This window comes from Bidens hawaiensis, unplaced genomic scaffold, assembly GCF_021521415.1.
Source record: "Bidens hawaiensis isolate Kalapana, Puna unplaced genomic scaffold, B.hawaiensis_p1.1 tig00001575_1, whole genome shotgun sequence".
Lineage (NCBI taxonomy): Eukaryota > Viridiplantae > Streptophyta > Magnoliopsida > Asterales > Asteraceae > Bidens > Bidens hawaiensis.
In genome coordinates this window covers 1,946,223-1,964,340 of record NW_027491088.1, presented here as the reverse complement: position 1 = coordinate 1,964,340, position 18,118 = coordinate 1,946,223, and the positions used below count along the sequence as shown (strand labels likewise).

At 34.6% G+C, this 18,118-nt stretch overlaps 3 protein-coding genes across 3 annotated transcripts; all 3 read right to left on the bottom strand.

The window, feature by feature from the left end:
- Positions 1-375: 375 nt before the first annotated feature.
- LOC143586491 (uncharacterized protein At2g24330-like) lies at positions 376-3,213 on the bottom strand. Its single transcript, XM_077068034.1, has 5 exons — positions 2,992-3,213; positions 2,505-2,625; positions 2,305-2,414; positions 1,837-2,239; positions 376-857 (listed from the first exon to the last, which is right to left on the bottom strand). Exons 1-5 carry the CDS (start codon positions 3,211-3,213, stop codon positions 376-378), a joined length of 1,338 nt encoding a protein of 445 aa, XP_076924149.1.
- A 1,691-nt stretch (positions 3,214-4,904) lies between these two features.
- On the bottom strand, positions 4,905-7,992 carry LOC143585636 (ubiquitin-conjugating enzyme E2 36-like). The gene is made up of 8 exons (XM_077067392.1): positions 7,826-7,992; positions 7,656-7,683; positions 7,479-7,565; positions 6,726-6,784; positions 5,811-5,852; positions 5,654-5,727; positions 5,286-5,383; positions 4,905-5,178 (listed from the first exon to the last, which is right to left on the bottom strand). Exons 1-8 carry the CDS (start codon positions 7,862-7,864, stop codon positions 5,141-5,143), a joined length of 465 nt encoding a protein of 154 aa, XP_076923507.1. The 5' UTR covers positions 7,865-7,992; the 3' UTR covers positions 4,905-5,140.
- Positions 7,993-8,584: 592 nt separating this feature from the next.
- On the bottom strand, positions 8,585-15,048 carry LOC143587621 (phosphoenolpyruvate carboxylase 2-like). Its single transcript, XM_077068868.1, has 10 exons — positions 14,881-15,048; positions 13,493-13,884; positions 12,844-12,928; positions 12,518-12,740; positions 12,333-12,436; positions 12,174-12,261; positions 11,931-12,085; positions 10,838-11,836; positions 9,649-10,035; positions 8,585-9,024 (listed from the first exon to the last, which is right to left on the bottom strand). The coding sequence occupies exons 1-10, from the start codon at positions 15,046-15,048 to the stop codon at positions 8,728-8,730; spliced, it is 2,898 nt and encodes a 965-aa protein (XP_076924983.1). The 3' UTR covers positions 8,585-8,727.
- Positions 15,049-18,118: the final 3,070 nt, after the last annotated feature.

Here is an 18,118-nt window from a genome sequence, read left to right as displayed (position 1 = left end):
GTCTCTCGCTGCTCCTCGCTAAAGAATGTTCTCATTCACAGACTTAAATCATGTGAGTTAATTCTTATGTATGAATGTAACACACACGCTAGCTACGACAGTTATATAACCCAAATATAGATCATCTTTAGTTGGCGGTAATTTTTTGCAACAATATTTTGTCAAATGCTTATGTTCATCTTACGACAGTTAATATATGATCAAATGCAGGTACACAAAATTTAGCCTTTCATCATAATAAACCGAAACTATGATCATTAACATGTGAAGCGAAAGTTTGCATCATGAATTTGTGACACTAAGAAAGCAGGATACTGACTGTAAATATTTGAAGGTTAAACCTGCTATATACCATTATAACCCATATAAATCATGTTAATGAGATTGATTATCTGGATCCTCAGCAACCGTATTCTTCTTCTCATCTACAGCTAAAGTCTCATTCACAGACTCACTACTTTCTTTGACCAAGTTAGCAGCATTGACCACTGTTGTTGAAGATTTCATGTCAGGGACGTTGACATCTGTACGGTTTTCATCCAATGCCTTTGGTTTATTCACGCGATGACGATTTGTTGGCGAAGATTTCCTACTAGGAACGCCGATATCTGAACGATTTTCACCTGATACCTTTGGTTTATTCACGCGATGATGATTTGTTGGTGATGATTTTTCAGGAGAGTTGGCACCCGAAGGAAATTCGCTTTTACTCAGGACAAGCTGATGTGGCATTACAGTTCTCATATTCGGGCTATTGGTACATGTAGAGGTTTCATCCATGTTGCTTGGTTTATTCAGGGCATGGCAATGTGGACAATAGTAAGTATATACAAGAAAGTCCTCTTTCCTTACAAGCCCTGATAGATTTCGATTAAATATTTAAGTAAATGAAAATTGCATAAAAGTAACAAATATTTTGTTGTTGGCCGTGAAAACTCGCTAGAGAAAATTCATGGGCCCACCAATACCATGCTAACCCGTAAATAGGCTTGTAAACGAACCAAACGAGCATGAACGGAGCATACTAGTGTCCGTTCATTTAACTTTAACTAAACAAACGATCAGACACGAACAATTAAACAACAGAGGTTTTCTTGTTCGTGTTTGCTTGTTAAGAAAATAAATATGTTTGTGTTCATTTGCTAACATTATATAAATGAACAGTTCAAGAACATAAACGAATAAACATAACTGAACTTATATGAATGGATATAACTGAGATAAAAACCAGTTAAACGTAAATGTGAACCACAATGTATTGGGCCTAAAAAGTTATAAAACTAGACTTAACTGTAACGGGTCTAGAAAATTTAAATGAATATATAGAATATATTAACGAATGTAAACGGACAAATTTAAACAAATGTAAACTAATAAACATAAACGTTCATCAACATAAATGAATAAAAAGACGTGTGTTTATGTTTGTTCGTTTAACTAAATGAACAGAACTTTTTGTTCATGCTTGTTCGTTTATTAGATAAATGAACACAAACGGACTTCCTGCCGAATGGTTCATAGAACGTTCGGTTCGATTACAGGCCTAAAGGCTGGATTTTACTTTGAGACCTCTGCTAGAGGGAATATGCACAAGTAACAAACTTTGATCAACACATCACTTGCCCTGTTGGCATGTTGACTATTAACCGGGTCAAATGACCTCAAATCCAAACCTTTGAAAGTTAGTTACCTTGGATCAAAATATTTGAACTTTGGTGGTTTACTGGCCTTAGAAAAGTTATTAAATTTGACCAAGGTTAATAACTTTCTAGCCCTTTTGGAAAACACAAGAAGGATGTTTATATACATTGAATTAAGGTCAAACAATCTACTGACCATTGTGCATATGGCAATTTCCACAAATAAGTGCATAAGATTGAGTAGGATCCTCGCCAACAAGCAATGCAGCAAGTCGAGCCATCCAGCCAGAATCTTGTGGGCTCATAGCCACAGGGCTCTGATGATCAACCACAAACCCACCAGGCATCGCGATATCAGAAACTTCAGTTCCTTCATATTGAAACCCCCCGTCATGCATACTTCCAGGAGATCTAGCTTCCGACTGGTTCCGTCTTCTTAAACCACCCGACTGCATATACTCATAATAACTGCTTTTCCCCATATCATGTTGGTTAAGATGTGACTCGTCTACAAGAAACTGCAGTCCTGAGTCTGCACCCAATTTGGATGCGAGAACAGATGCTGCAGCCGCCTTTGCTGCTGGGTCCGGATCATATCTCTGAAAAAAAAGAGTTTTGAAATAGCACAATACTAAGTTACTAACCATGTTTGCTGATGTGGTACCTGAATAAGTTGCTGAGTATTGTAATAGTTGGTTCGATCTTTAAGTTCATCAATTTTTGCTTGCCTTTCTTCCCGAAGCCTTTCTAAACTTCGTTGATCCATGCGTTCACCTGCATACCCAAATTCATTAGATTGGTTGTTCTGTTACAGGTCCTAAAATGAAATGAGAAGGTAGTTATATAGTTATAAAGGGAACTTACATATCCCTGTGAGGCTATGAATTCCTGAGTACAAAGTCCATGCTAAAGCAGGCAAGACGAAAATAGGCAACACTCGTATTAGTGTTCGTGTTGTCATTACAGCGTATCCAATCGCGATAACCTGACACAAATCATATGATATGTAATGTGTTCATCTAGTTCTACCTATTTAGATTACAACCCTAAATGGTTGATCCTAACATCGTTGCAGACTACTATGCCAGTGTTTGTCTGCTGAGCTGGACAATTCATACATGTTCGGGCCATTTGAAATGGCTGATCACGTGTGTTCTGTAGCGATTCCTCCATTTGAAATGGTGGAACACTGAGGAATCGTCCAACTCATCAGACAAACACTGACATAGTAATCTGCAACGATGTTAGGATCAACCATTTTAAATGACAGATCGCCTAGAAACCAAAGAATTCCATCTCTCTAATAGAAACCGCCATTTTACAATTAGATTGTTATTATTTTTATGATTACCTCGAGAAGAACGGAAGAAACAATGAGATTTCTAGCAGTTGTCCTCCATCTGGTGGATCGTTTCTTGATTCTAGCGAGAATAGCAGCCTCTTCTTTAGAAATGTATCGCAGCCTCTTCTCGAAATCATTATCGTATAAGCGAAGCAACCCCTTCCAAAACCGAGAAAAGATACTCGTCTTCCCCTTTATTTCCTCAACAACATCCTTCGCCTCCTCAGCCATTTACTATTCGAATCAATTGCTGCCTAGCTAGCTATTTTATGCATCTATTACGTACGCGATCATGATCATAGAAAGCTTTGAATTTGAAAAGTACCTTACCTGAAATTTAGATATTTGTTAATGCGAAATGAAGATGATTCAGATTAATTGTTTCGAAAATGATAATCAAACAAGTAATCGGTTGAATTATTAGGTAAATAGAATATTGAGCATACGTACATGATATGAACATTCATTCATGCATGCAATGCAATGCAGCAGTTGGCCTCTGATGATGAATTCGGATCGTTGTTCGAAAGAAATACAGTAGTATTATTGCTTGTAAAGCAAAATTCAGAACTGATTGAGGCTAGGGTTACAAATTGGAACCAATCAATTATCATTGTGGTCAAGGAAGAAGATTTTTTTTTTAAATAATTATTACGTGAAAAGTTTAGTTAGTTTATGTTATTCATTAAAAAAACAAAAATAATGATGATGTAAAGTTACAAATGGTTTGAAGTTTCATAGAAATCAAAGTTAATGATTTATATCATGAAAGTGTAGTCAATAAAATATCATGAATTCGGGTTGAGAACATTGGATCGATCCAGCTTCCATAAGTTAATATAGATGATTTTCTTGGCAACTTTGTGGTTTATTATTTTTATTTATAAAGTACGTAATGACTAGTTTCAACTTTCAACAAAAATCTACACCAGTGGAGGTAAAGACAAACACTCTACTATGGGTGGGTAAAAAATGTTGATAATTAACCGAGTCGTACATGTCGAGTTCGGGTCTAAGTATCTCATTTTGATGTATGAGATTAAAATGTTATATGGTAGTTGACATTAACTTATGTAGTTGGCCATAACTAATGTAGATGGCCATAAATTTGGTGGTTGGATATTTATGTCAAGTAGTTGGACATAAATGAATGTAGCTGGCAAGTTGGCTAACCAGTATAAATAGATCTAACAAGTAAGGGTTAGATATCACCCACCAGTCCACCACTATCATATTTCAAAGTTATTGTATTAAGGTTTTGAGCTAGTTTCCTTGATATAATAATAAGTGAAGTTCAGATATTTCTTTGTTCGTTTATTTGATTGGCTTGGGACTTGAAAAAATAGAGCAAAACTTTAATCCTTAAATTGAATTTTATATGTTAAATCTCTATTTCGGTTTGTGTCTTGACTCTTGAGTCTTGACTAATAAAGTTATAAACCTTTATCCGTCATCAAAAAATGCTCTAAAAGCTATTAACGTTAAGTGATGACAAATCACTCTTAAGTTGCGGTTTTGAATTTATTAATATAAAAGCTTAAACAGGGACGTCTCAATATGTTTTGTGGCCTAAAGCGGGTTAACTTTTGAGTGTTTTTTTGTATGCATGTAGCAACAATAATCCGCTATAACAAGGTAAAATGTGAGAAAACAAAATTTGATGAGTTAATTTCGTGAAACTGAGTTTAAATATAATTAATTTGACAACTTGATTAAATGAAGATGTCAGAGACACCTAGAGTCCTAGACATAGTTATGTTCACCAAGACATGGATAGTGAAAGAATGGTCCATCCTGCTCACTAAGGTCACCAACGAATCAAAACCAGTATTCATCACACATGGACCGAACTGTATACATTTCAAAGAAACCAAACCATCTGATTCAGACGGTTCGAATGGAACACCCTGAGTTTTTATTATGGGAAGAAGGGGAATCAATCTCGTAATTTTCAAGCCCATCCCAGTTACAGGATGCTGATCAAACAGTTGCATATATGATAAACACAGCCCTTTTACCCATTGTTAACCAGAATAACAAAATTATCTGAAAAAAAATAAACACAAGTGAACAACATTGCAACATTCAAGTTTTGAATTTCAAGACCTAATCAAATACACTGTTATTTTTTCAAACAACATAATGACCCGCATCTCCATTAGGCGCCACTAGCATACAAACGGGTCCACTCCTTTGCTGTAGTTTCAAAAATAAACCAAAATTTTAATAACATTAAAACAACTTTTTTTATGGATTAAGTATCATCTTAATTTTAAAATGTTCACAATGGTGTCAGTGTGTACCTGTTTCAACAGCTTCAGCTTCATTAGATTTCCAGTGTTTCGCAATGTTCTCAGATAGGGGATCATCGGGGTTTGGAGCACTTAGAAGAGCTTGAATGCTAACCAATACAATTCAAACAATGCAAATGTCAACCCTCGCTTTTCTATTATTACCAATATCCTAAAAATCTATGTCAAATTTGTAATTATCGAACTACTAAAGTATTGATAATTACATTAGTTATTTGTTAGGAAAAAGAGCTTGAAAGTCGACCCAACCGAACCCGCTCTATTTACTTACCTGTTTGGCCATTTACCCAACTCACCCGTTTTAGTAAAATCAAATCTGTTGGTATCAGTTAAAACAATGAAATCATGCATGCTAATACCTCAGGAGAACAGTGCGAATCTGAAGAGCAGGGCTCCATTTGTCTTTGAGGATGTCAAGACAAATCCTACCAAGCTGCAAATAAAACCGAAACTAAGAAACAACCAATCGAGCATGATAAACTCAAAAGCTAAAATGAAGAGACATGCAAGACAAACCTTGTCAATGTTCGGATGGTAAATTTTGGTAAGAAACCGAACCTGTTTCAAAAAGGCAAAAACTATAATCAGCACAACACAAGCATAAATGCAAACTTTAAGTTGCACAAAGCCAAACATTACTGCATGTAACTTGAAAATTAGTAAAGAACCCGTGCATCCAAAAAAAAACAGCTAAGACTTACTACAGATGACACAGGCAACTGGAAAACTTTGAAATGGACTGCTTAAAAGTTGTAGACAAAAGGATCATATATAGAAATGAAATAACTAGTGTTGAAACTTGGATTCAACATAATAGAACGGCATAAATGGTTACTGTGAATATATTGGCACTCATTTTTTTTTTTTGTAAAAACACTTCAGTGTACATATCCTACAAAAAAGGATGTACAGTTCACACGAAATGCCATCAATCATTGCCATCTATGTAAAAAAACTAAAGCAATACATCCTAGCTAAGAATATCACTTAACAGTAATATTTCAATCACAAGAAAGCACATGTCCTACAAAAAACCCTCATAACTAGATGGAAATAAAATAAAGGAACATGACAAGACCTAAAATAGCTCCCTAAAGCTCAATGAGAGGTACTAATAACTGTTATATTAACACAAAAGAAAGTGAACATGTATTAACAGAAGCTACAAGCAGTTAAGCAAAAATATCATAAAACACAACATCATACTATCATAGATTGCTTCCCATATAATGAGAAAGATGACCCCTTGTTACAGAATATCATCATGTGAATATACATGTCATTAATGGAGATATAATTTCGGTCACCCAATGCAGATTTCAAAAACGCCATTCATGATAAGAGAAGAAAACAATGCTAGTCACCTAATGGAATAACAACAATTATCATCACTAATTGGCAAGCATCAATATATATCCATGTACCCAGTACCTTGGGAGCAGCCATTGGATATTCTTCTGGCAAAAATAACTCCAACTTGAAAACTCCTCCTGTAAGTCAACCACAGCAAGAAGCATCAAGCACGCATAAAATAGTTCTCTCAACTTTATAATAGCGTAAACTATAACAACTACCCCACAGAAAGTTCGTATAATACCAATCCAGTTAATCACTCATAAAAAATACAAGAACTTTGTCAATAAACATCAACATCACAAGTGAATAACTGACGAATTAAAACAACAAATAATGAGGTCAAGAAATCGCAGACACGCCAGCAGGTTATTGTTTCTATCATAAGGTATCAACTCAGCATCAGCTATAAAATACCACTGCAAAAATGAACGAACCACAACATTCCCAACCCCCATCAATCCATCAAATGCCAAGAGAGAAAAGGTTGACTTTTATAAAAAGCATTGTATTTTTACTGTAATCACTGTTCATCCTAACGGTCGATTGTTTTGTTGTTTGCTTGTATCAAATTCTACAACAAATCAAGCTTCCATAAGTACCAAAACCAACAACTTAATACTCGATATAAACTTTAGGATTGATACCACAAAGTAACAAGTAGGACCAGTCAAAACTTTTATACATTTTATATTATCACATCTAAGTTCAAGAAAGGCAGATTCGCTAACGCAAAACATCCTAAACAAAGTTTTGTACTATCATATATCATTTCAAAGTACAATTACACAGACCAGCACAAATGAAAACACAAGTAAAGCTAGAATATACCTTCATAAGGAGACTGAGTTGGACCAAGGATCATGACATTAAAATAGCGCATATTATCTTCCGACGGAGACGCGCTTATCCCCGGCGCTACACAAACACAAACAATAAACTTAAGCTGATCTAGATCCACATGCAGATTTAAAATTAAATTATATAAAAAGATAGATTAAAGTTCACCTGGTTCACTGAGTAACCGCTGAGTTTCCTGAATCAAAAAAAACCTAAGTTAGGGTTTCAGATACACAAAACCTAAGGCGATCGATGAAATTACACGAAAACAACTACAAATTATAATTACAGAACGAATTGAGTTGAATAGGAATCAGAAGCGATGAATTGGTACTCACCTTGATGATTCTTCGAGGTAGATTGCTGCTGTTCGCCATGGAAGGAAGACTTACGCTAGGTCTAGAGAGAGAAAGTGAGAGGGTTTTTCTAGAGAGAGAAACTGATTATTATTATTATTATTATGGATTCCAGATGATGATGTTGTATTGTCAAGACGAGCTTCGGTGGGTGAAGGCTTGATTATTGTAATAGCTAATTACAAATTGGGACTCGAGCTCGGTTCGTAAGTAGATTCTTAAGCTCGACTTGTTTATTATTTATTAAAAAAAAATTAATTTGTTATGAACTATCCATTAATTATTGGATGAGCAATTTTCAAAGTCTATGATGAAATCTACTAACCTAGTCGTATCCCAAAATATTGAAGTTTGTCTACCAAATAGTATTGTAATTGTAGTATAAATACTACCTCTACCTCCATGTTATTGAGAAAAATACACCGTCTTGAATAAACTCAAGAGTTATACACATTTTTTACTACTCCTCTCTATAATTCCCTCTAAACTTCTTAAGTTACTTCAATAATCTTGTTATAATTTTAGTTATATTATAACATGTTACTAGCACGACTCGATTGTGTCTTAATCAGGAAGATCATGGATTCGTTCCTATTTTAATTGTCAGTACAAATAGATTGTTTCATAAGTATTATAAATTACAAAATTTGACTAGACCTTTTGTGATACCTGCACAGATTTATTCGTAGCAAAATGCAACCATTTCATCATGAAGTAACCATCAATGGTGTAGAAAACCAAGTGAACAATGTGGGAACAACAAAATAACTCAATTGTTAATCCTGATATATCTATATCTATTGCCTGTCTTTTCCGACATTAGGAAAGGTTACGGAAAAAAAAACAATAAAATCCTTAAAAATGTGGCAATAAAAGTTGAATGGTCAACCTGTATTCTGCATTCCAGCAGCAATACCCTTCATGGTCAAGATGAGTGTGTCTTCCAACCCTGGTGCATATTCGTTAGTTGGGTTCAGCTTTATAAGTTCATCACCAGCTTTACTTGCCTCGGGCCCGTCTTTAGAGATACGGGGCCTTAACTTCACAAGATAATTTGGATCACGAATGCGTTTCAGGGTGTACGCTTGGCATACGTTCAAGGTAGTTATGTATGAATCACGCAGTCTGAGCCTTTGTTTCAAGTAGGGGTCACCTTCTAGTAGGTCCTTATGTCCAGCAATCTAAGAACACAAATAAATGAGTACTTGTATGGGCTTAAAGCTTTTAAAGTTTCAAAATAACACACCGTATTCAGATTAATTTTTTACTCTAATTGGAAATGGGTCAACAATTATCTTGATATTGATAGGAAACGGGTCACAGGGTCAGACAGGTGAGAGTAAATAATCACCAAAACCGATTTTTTAATGCATAAAACCTCATTTTACTTAAAAGTTTGATGATTATTAACATAGTGTCGCTTGTAATCATATTTCATATCAACTATTTACTCAACACCGCAAAATATACCCTTAATTACCTCAACACAAATATTGCAATTCAATTATATCATGTCTTAAAATTGTGTTGTTTTTGTTTGTGGGCAACATTTTTTTGGACAAATAAAGCATAAAAATGGTGACTTTTTGGACAAAAGCGCTTAAGGATTAATCCAATCCGACCCGTTTTAAACTCGTCCGTTTACACTCAAAACCGCTTTAACATGTTACTTGACCCCGCCTATTTTCCCATCTCAGCTTCATTCTAAAATGATCAATGATATATTATCAATCAAGTCCAAATATGAAAGTGCGAAAGGTCAACCATTATATAAAATCTCATTGAAATCAAACCACGATTCATACCTGGAGGAGAAGATTCTTGGTTTCAAGATAATTATTCCTTAAAGATTCTCCAAACTTCAACAAATCATCAGAAACAAGCAGCTTGTCATTTATAGCAGCTATACCAGGATCCCCTTTAGCAAACACCATTTCTACCATGTCAATAGTGACTCGGAAAAAAGGCCATGTTTTGTGCATTTCTTGTAACACCAACAGATTCTTGGCATCTTTTTCAATGGCTTTCTTGAATGCACCACCAAAACCGAGCCAAACGGGAAGATGAAACCTTGTTTGGGTCCATGCAAAGATCCAAGGAATCGCTCTCAATGATTCTATGCCACCAATTGGCTTCCGTTTGGACGGGCGGCTACCAATATTCATCCGCCCATACTCCAGTTCGGGTGTTGCCTATGAAGATACAAAAACGTCCAGGATTCATTTAATATGTTATCTTAATTATCATAGTAGAGAAACAGGTCAAATGAGTCAAACAGGTTGAAAGGCGACCCAATGCATACAAGTATACAACCTCCTATATATTCAAAGATTTAGATTATCATTGTATTTATTTTTATGTTTATAAGTAATGCACTAGTTCTTTATAAAAACAAATAAAAAAGATTAAAAAAAAGTGTTGGTGACAATTGAAAACTGTCTTGTTTTAACCATTAACTAGAGGTGTACGGTCAAACCGAAAAAACAAATCCGTAATAGAAATAACCTAACCGAAACAGAAAACCGACAGTTTGGTTCTATTTTTTTCGTAAAAGCCAAATTTTCGGTTTGGTTTTGGGTTTGCATATTATTGAAACCGAAAAAACCGAAATTTATGGATTTTCATTTTGAATTTTAAGTAATTTATAAGAATTTAATAAATAGTGTAACCCACATATATTAGGCCAAATGTATAATAATCAATTAATTATTAATTAACAAAAGATTTAGGTCCAATGTTTTAAACCAATTTTCATTATCAGGAGCCAAAGGCCCAAAAAATTCAATCCTGAACGGTAAAAACTGAAACCAAACCAAACCCAAACCTGAAAAATCAAAACCGAATGGTTTTCAACAACTCAAAAAACCCGAACTTTTGGTTTTTTTGTTCGGTTTGAGCGCAAAATCAGCCCATCAACCCCGTTCTGACCCTATATAAAACATGTTGAACAATTAAAACAAGTATATCTTTTTTACCCGAGATAATGATACTTACAAGACGAAAATACTCAACAAACCGCGGTTCCTTGAACACAATAGACCGATATTCTTCAGTTGCATACGTTGAAAGATCATCCATAAGTTGGCGCCACTCGGGCCGAGGTGAAATAGGTGGATTCATCCCATGCTCAAGTGTAGCTGCACAAAACCTTTGAAGTGTTCTAAAACACAAATGCTCCTCACCAAATGACTGTTCAATAACTTCACCTTGAACTGTGACCCGAAGTGACCCGTTAACCGTTTCAGGCGGTTGAGACAATATAGCCAAATGTGTGGGCCCACCTCCTCTCCCAACGGTCCCACCACGTCCATGAAACATGGTCAACTTAACCCCATACTTCTTCGCCACCTCAACCAGCTTTTCTTGAGCCTGGTAAAGCATCCATGCAGCCGAGAGCCGACCCGCATCTTTACCCGAATCAGAGTACCCAATCATGACTTCTTGCTTTCCACATATTCGGTTTTTATACCAATCTATTGAAAACAGACGTTTCATGGCTGCAGGTGCAGCTTCAAGATCTGCAAGCTTTTCAAAAAGGGGAACGACTCGTAACGGTTTTGTTACACGGCATTCGCGTTGAAGAAGCTCGACTGCAAGTACATCAGACGGAGACGTGGCCATTGAGATGACGTAAGCACCAAAACTGTCAGATGGGAGTTCTGCTAATACATGGAATGTATCCAAAACGTCTGCAATTTCTTCGGTTTGCGGGAGATCGGGCCCGAAAAGGGGGCGCTTCCCTCTTAGTTCTTCTAGAAGCCATTCTTGGCGTTTGTCTTCAGGCCATTCGCGATATGAACCGATTTCTAAATGTTGGGTGATGGCATCCAGGACGTCTGTGTGACGTTCTGATTCTTGACGGATGTCGACACGCACTAGTGAGAGCCCGAATGTGGATACTTGCCTTAGGAAATCAAGTAGGGTTCCGTCTGCAATCGCATGATCACCACATGCACATAATGATCTGTAGCATAGCTCAAGTGGCTCCAAAAACTGCAAAAGTTTCCAAAATTTTAAAATATGATTCGGGAAACTGTGATCCGTTTACTTATGAATCGGTAGTATGCACACATCGGAATGATTATACCTGTTCACCATAGGTATAAGTTGACTCTAGTGAAATGTCAGAAAACCCATGAGCTAATAAATGGCGGGACCGTTCACGTGTATTATACAACTTATCCCTCACAACACCAAGAACAACCCGGTACGGTTCATTCGGAGGAACCTGTTTCCAGAACTCTGAACAAAACAAAAAAAAAACAACCATTTCCATAAATACTAATGACTTCTATTTAATGTTGGCATAACCACCATTAACATTAATTACCTATGTAGTGTTTTACATCTCTCCTTGCTGACCTATAGAGGTCTTCTGCCCGAACACGAAGTTCATCACTACATCGCCACATAGACAACTGGAAAAATGATGCAAGAGTATAAAAAATTATATAAGTTACATAAATTTTATTTGTAAGTATTTGCATACCTCAAACATTAGATCCTCAATTTGTGAAAAGTACATGTTTGCAGCCATCATTCTTGCAAGTAAACACACATCCCGTGTGACATCAGGTGTTACTCTAGGATTGCCTGAATTTAAACAATCATTAATATTTTTTTTAATGCTTGATGCGATTAAGTTTAATCATGTTTTAGAAAGCATAAACACACCATCGCGATCACCACCCATCCATGAAGAGAATTGTATAAGAGGTGTGTTGTACGGGACTCGTTCATTAATCCCAATATTCTTAAGAGCGGTGTCAACACGTCTTAAGAATTTAGGAACTCCTCTCCAAATGGTTTCATAAAAGTAACTCATTCCAGCTCTCATTTCATCTTGTGGGGTCGGAGGAGCTCTTCGAATTTCATCTGTGCGAAACGCAGCTTGAATCTACAGATGAAACTGAGAATAGTCAATACTTAAACCTTTGACTAATAGTCAAGCACCTCACCACAAAGACAATGAATGAATAAATTGGAGCGTTAATACTTACTTCACGCTGCAAAGCCTCATCAAGTTCTTGTCTATCATATGGTGTGACGTCTTTGGTGTATAATTGGGCCAAATAGTCCCGAATTCTAAGAGCACAAAGAAACTAAAAATTAAGAAAATGTAAGGTTGAGTTTTTGATGGAGATAATTGCATAAAATGTGAAACTGTGAAGTTGACTTCGTGTTCGTTTGTTATGAAAATGTATGAGTTTGTGTTTGTTTGTTAAGTAAATGAATGTGTTTGTGTTCATTTATGTTCGTTCGTTAATAGTATAAACGAAAAAGTTCACGAACATAAACAAACGGACATAACTGAACATCGATGAAAGAGCATAACTGAACAAACACCGATTAAATGTAAATATTAACATCAATCTATTCAACCTAAACAATTAATGAAACTACACTAAATTGTAACTGCTCAAAAAAATTAATCGAATGCTAAACAAACATAAACAAGCGAACTTAAACATACATAAACAAACGAACATATATAAATGAGCAAACATGTGTTCAAGTTCGTTAACTTATTACCATTAACGACCTTTCCATCAATGTTTCACAAATGGTTCAGAAAACGTTCGGTTTACAGGCCTACCCACAACCTCTTTTGATGAAAGTGAGACTTATTCAAAGAATTAAAGGACACACCTTCCATGTTTTTGAAGCAACGATCTCCTAATTGCCTGAGTTGGATGAGCAGTGAACACCAAATCAACTGTTTGATTCTTCAATGCATCAAAAACCTCTTGAGGTGATTTTTTAAGCTTATTCACAAGTCTTTTGAAAGTTTCTTCAATATCAGACTCGGTTGCAGTCACTGCCTCATCACTAAAATCACCCGCCTTTGCCTTAATCTTTCTGCGATGAGCAACCTGAACCTCTTCAGCCAGATTTGCCAGATTAAGCATGTTACTAAAAGCTTTTGCAATCACAATCGAATCACCAGGATCTAAACTTGTTAGCAAATTCCCAAGTTCATCCAACTTTTTGGGGTCACGTTTTCCTTCGTATTCGGCTGAAAGCTCATAGCATTCTTGAACCTAAACAAAACAAAAAACAATAACATTCTTCATGTGAACAGATTGAATAATGGAACACAGGAGTTACGTGCATTTTAAACATAGCCACTTCAAGGTGGTTCATAATAAGTGAATAAAGTATAATACTATAATTATACAAGCATGTCGCCCTGCTTGCGGTGCGCGCATATAATGTATATATGTGTGAACCCTCGGGTGGGCAAAAGTGAAATTGCACTAATTTTGACGTTATTTTACTAATCTCGTGAAAATAACATTAAAAGTGGCGGAAGGTTAATCAGGCATCATGTGGTGGCGTTGATGGCCGAAAGACAAAGGTACATGCACCAATCAGCTGGTGTCCGGATGGTTGAGTGTTATGTGCCTTATGTCCAAGGCTTGATGCAAAACTACTATCGAGCCGAGGGTCCCACCGGAGGCAACCTCTCTATTCATAAAGGGTAGAGGTAAGGTTGTCTACATCTTACCCTTCTCATACCCTATCATAGCTTTGCTATTGGTGGGATATACTGAGTACGATGATGATGATGATGATGATACAAGCATGTCGTATTGTCATTAGCTCTAGGGTTGTGATAATTAACGCCTTTTTATTGTGTTACAATTTTAATAAGAAAGTAAATTGACTTTTAATAATCCAAAGTATGACCCATTGGCTGATAATAATCCATTATGGCAATTTTACCAATGACACTCCAAAAAGGCATCATTGTGGGTGAAAAAGGTGCAAAATTGTTGATTGCGTATAGCAGCAAGAAAGTGAAAGTTAGGAGCATCATTGGTCAAAATGCCATAATGGATTGTTAAAAATTTAAAATCCAATTTACCTAATAAAAAAACGGTAACAAATGAGCAAAACATGTCAGTGGGGCATTTCATCAAACAGTTGGTGAGCATTAATATTATACTTAAGTCATTTGCATGGAAACATTACAACGCTACCAACAAACAGATTATTAAAACACACTAACTAAATGGAACGTAGAATTAACATGCCGTTTCTCTGAGATCCTGGCCGTGTAAATCCTGAAGAATATCAAGAAACTTGTACAGAAGCAATGCATCGTACTCGATAAGTTTGTCATCCTCTGAAACTTTAGCAGGGGCTAAAAGCCTCAATTGGGCATCGATGGATGCCAATTTTTCAACTTTACGATCACCCATTACGCAACCATGAAGTGGGGTTGAAACCAAGTTGTTTGGTTCTGAAAGATGACATGGAAGAAAGAATGAGACCGAAAAAGTACGTGGGTTAGCGGATCGATCACAGAGTTATGATGGCGACCCAGAAGAATAGCGAGCCATGAATACCGGAGATTGACTTGGTCGTAAATTGAACTACAATCCGCCATGATCGATGACATTTCTTACTTTCATTTTCGGAAGGACAATCTCAAAAGTAAATGATTTCTATAAGAAAGAATTACATAAATTTGACTTATGTTTACGTCTAATTTCAGCGGTTGTCATTTATCTTTAAAAGTAACACATTTTGTACTTTGCGTTTCAAAATGTTACACCGTTTGTCCTTTAGCCCAAACCTTTTTAGTACTTATCGTTAAGTTTGCTCATGTGCAACATAAGGGTAAATTGGTCATTTTACATATTTATTTAAAAAATCATTTTTAATAATTAAAATAAAATTATATATATATAGAGAGAGAGAGAGTTTATCTCAACAACCCCCTCCTTCTCTCTCACTCCATCCACCCACCGAAAACAACCACCACCGCCATCGTCCCTCACCCACCAGAAACAACCACCACCGCCATCATCCCTTACCCACCAGAAACCATCACCACTGTCATCCTCCCTCACCCACCATTAAATCCGGCAGCCCTTCGACCACCACTAGGTTATTGACCCGTGTACGACACGGGTGGACGTACACGAGTGGAAATATATAAATCGTCAATAAAATACATATTTAAAATGATAAAAGTTTGTTTCATATGTTTATGTAGAGAATTATTTGATATATTTGCAATTCATATTCCTATGTAAACAAAGTACTTAAAAACATAAACTTACTAAAATAAAAGATTTATAGTACATTGTTTGGAAACATAATTTAAAACTTAAAAAAAAAACAAATTCATGAGCTGCTAAATATTTTCTTATAAACCATATTTGTTGTCTTGTTTGTAACTTTACATTGCTTGTCCAAAATATGCATTTTAATACAATTTCTACTCTTCACTCTTGAAAAAGCAACATATAGTTGATCGTAAGTAAAACGGGTCTCTCATATATATTCCAACTTTTGCTAGGGATCTGCTTTGAGTTGTTACAATTATATCACACTTATTTATTGTGTCACCAATATCATCTACGATTAACGTTGCAACTTAGAAGTTTTTGGCAGGTTGTAAGTCCTTGCATCTTTTTGCCTTGTTCCAATAATGCACAACTTTAAATCCATACCGGGATCGTTTTTAAAACAATCACTTACCATCTAGTATCTTTGAACCAAAGGATTTTGAGAATCCAACATTGTTCAAGTAATTCATTATTTCTTTATCTAACATTTCCGAACTTATTTTTGTGTCGTTGCGTAAGAAAATGGTTATGTGTTAAAAATAATTTAATTAATTTACTAATAATTTAGATTGTTCATAAAAAAATATTAAAAATTATAAATGATGTTTTAATGATCCCCTTTGGGTCATGACAATTATGATATATAATACGCAAATCCAGTTATTTCATATAATAATATTTATTTATGAATTATTTAATAAGGTTTTATATATTTATGCACTATTAATTCAAGGTGGCTAACCAAAATTTTGTGTGATTTATTTTAAAAATAAAACATTCATACCGATATTATTATATTACATTTTGTGTGTATAAAAAAGATATTTAGGAAAATAAAAATTTTCGCGGATTTAAAATATAAATTTACAAAGACTAAGATTTGGTTGTAAAAAATAAATTATCTTAAAATAAAAATAGAAATGTTCAACATGGGTTAGTAAATCAAAGAATCGTTTACCACACAGGTGGAAAATATATAATATATCATATACATGCATATATTATACACTATAATGAATTGTAAAAAGTTGTATTTCTAAGAAAAAAATATAATTCTATATGAATTATAAGGTATTTATAAGAATAAAATTCCAAGTTCAGTCATCTTTTTAATTTAAACCATGAACCAAAATAATACATTAAGAAAAAAAGATGCAAAATCTATTTAATTCATATGTTGCATGCCCAAAATCCTTGTAAAATTAAGAAAACGTTCGAAAATATATGCTTTAATAGGTTATAGGATAGTGACCCGTGTGCTAAACAGGAGAAAATATTATAAAAAATGTCAATTATAAATATATGTTAATGTATTGTAAATTTATTATTTATACGAACGAATAATTTTATATAAATGTTATGTTTTTGAAATGTATTCAAAAATGGAATGTGTAAAAGCCAACCTAATAATTATAATCTTATGAGAATATTTCATTACTGAACTACTCAACTTTCTTTGAGAATGATTAAATAAGAATGCAAGTATTGTTATGATCCTTAAACTCTTCTTGTTTTAGCCGATCACATTTAAATACAATCGCAGAAAATAATATAAAGATACTCAATTGAATGTTTATGAATCCACTTGTTGACACCATTACCATAAAAAGAAAAAATCAATCACAAAGTAAAAAATAAAATTAGAAATAAAAAATATATGTGTGTCAAAATTTGAAAAATCTTAAAATGACTTAGTAATTTAATTAAGTTTAATTTGTCTGAAAGTATTAAAATCTCGTAACAATAATATTCTATAAGAAGTTTATAAACGTATTAAAATACAATTATTCAAATATTGATATTGATATGTAATTAAGGAAATCATTATTGTTAGTCAAATCAACTATTAAATGTTTGTCATGGTTATATTAATTATACATCTATATACCGATAAATAAAAATATAATTATGGTAATACTTTGAATAATTGATTGAAAGTTTAAAAGCTACAATATAACTTGTTGACCATTCAAAAAAAAACTAAAATACAATAAAATTCTATAAGACCTAAAAACAAAACCATAAATAATAATGTGATAGTAGCCCAGTCACAAACTCCACATATTGACTCAAGCCACAACTAACCAATAGTTCCATTATGGGAAAAGTTTTTGGCTTTTATGTCATCAAAACTAACAAACTTCAATCCATACAATTGACCTTCAAATTCGTAGGAATTTGATAGATGGTTTTT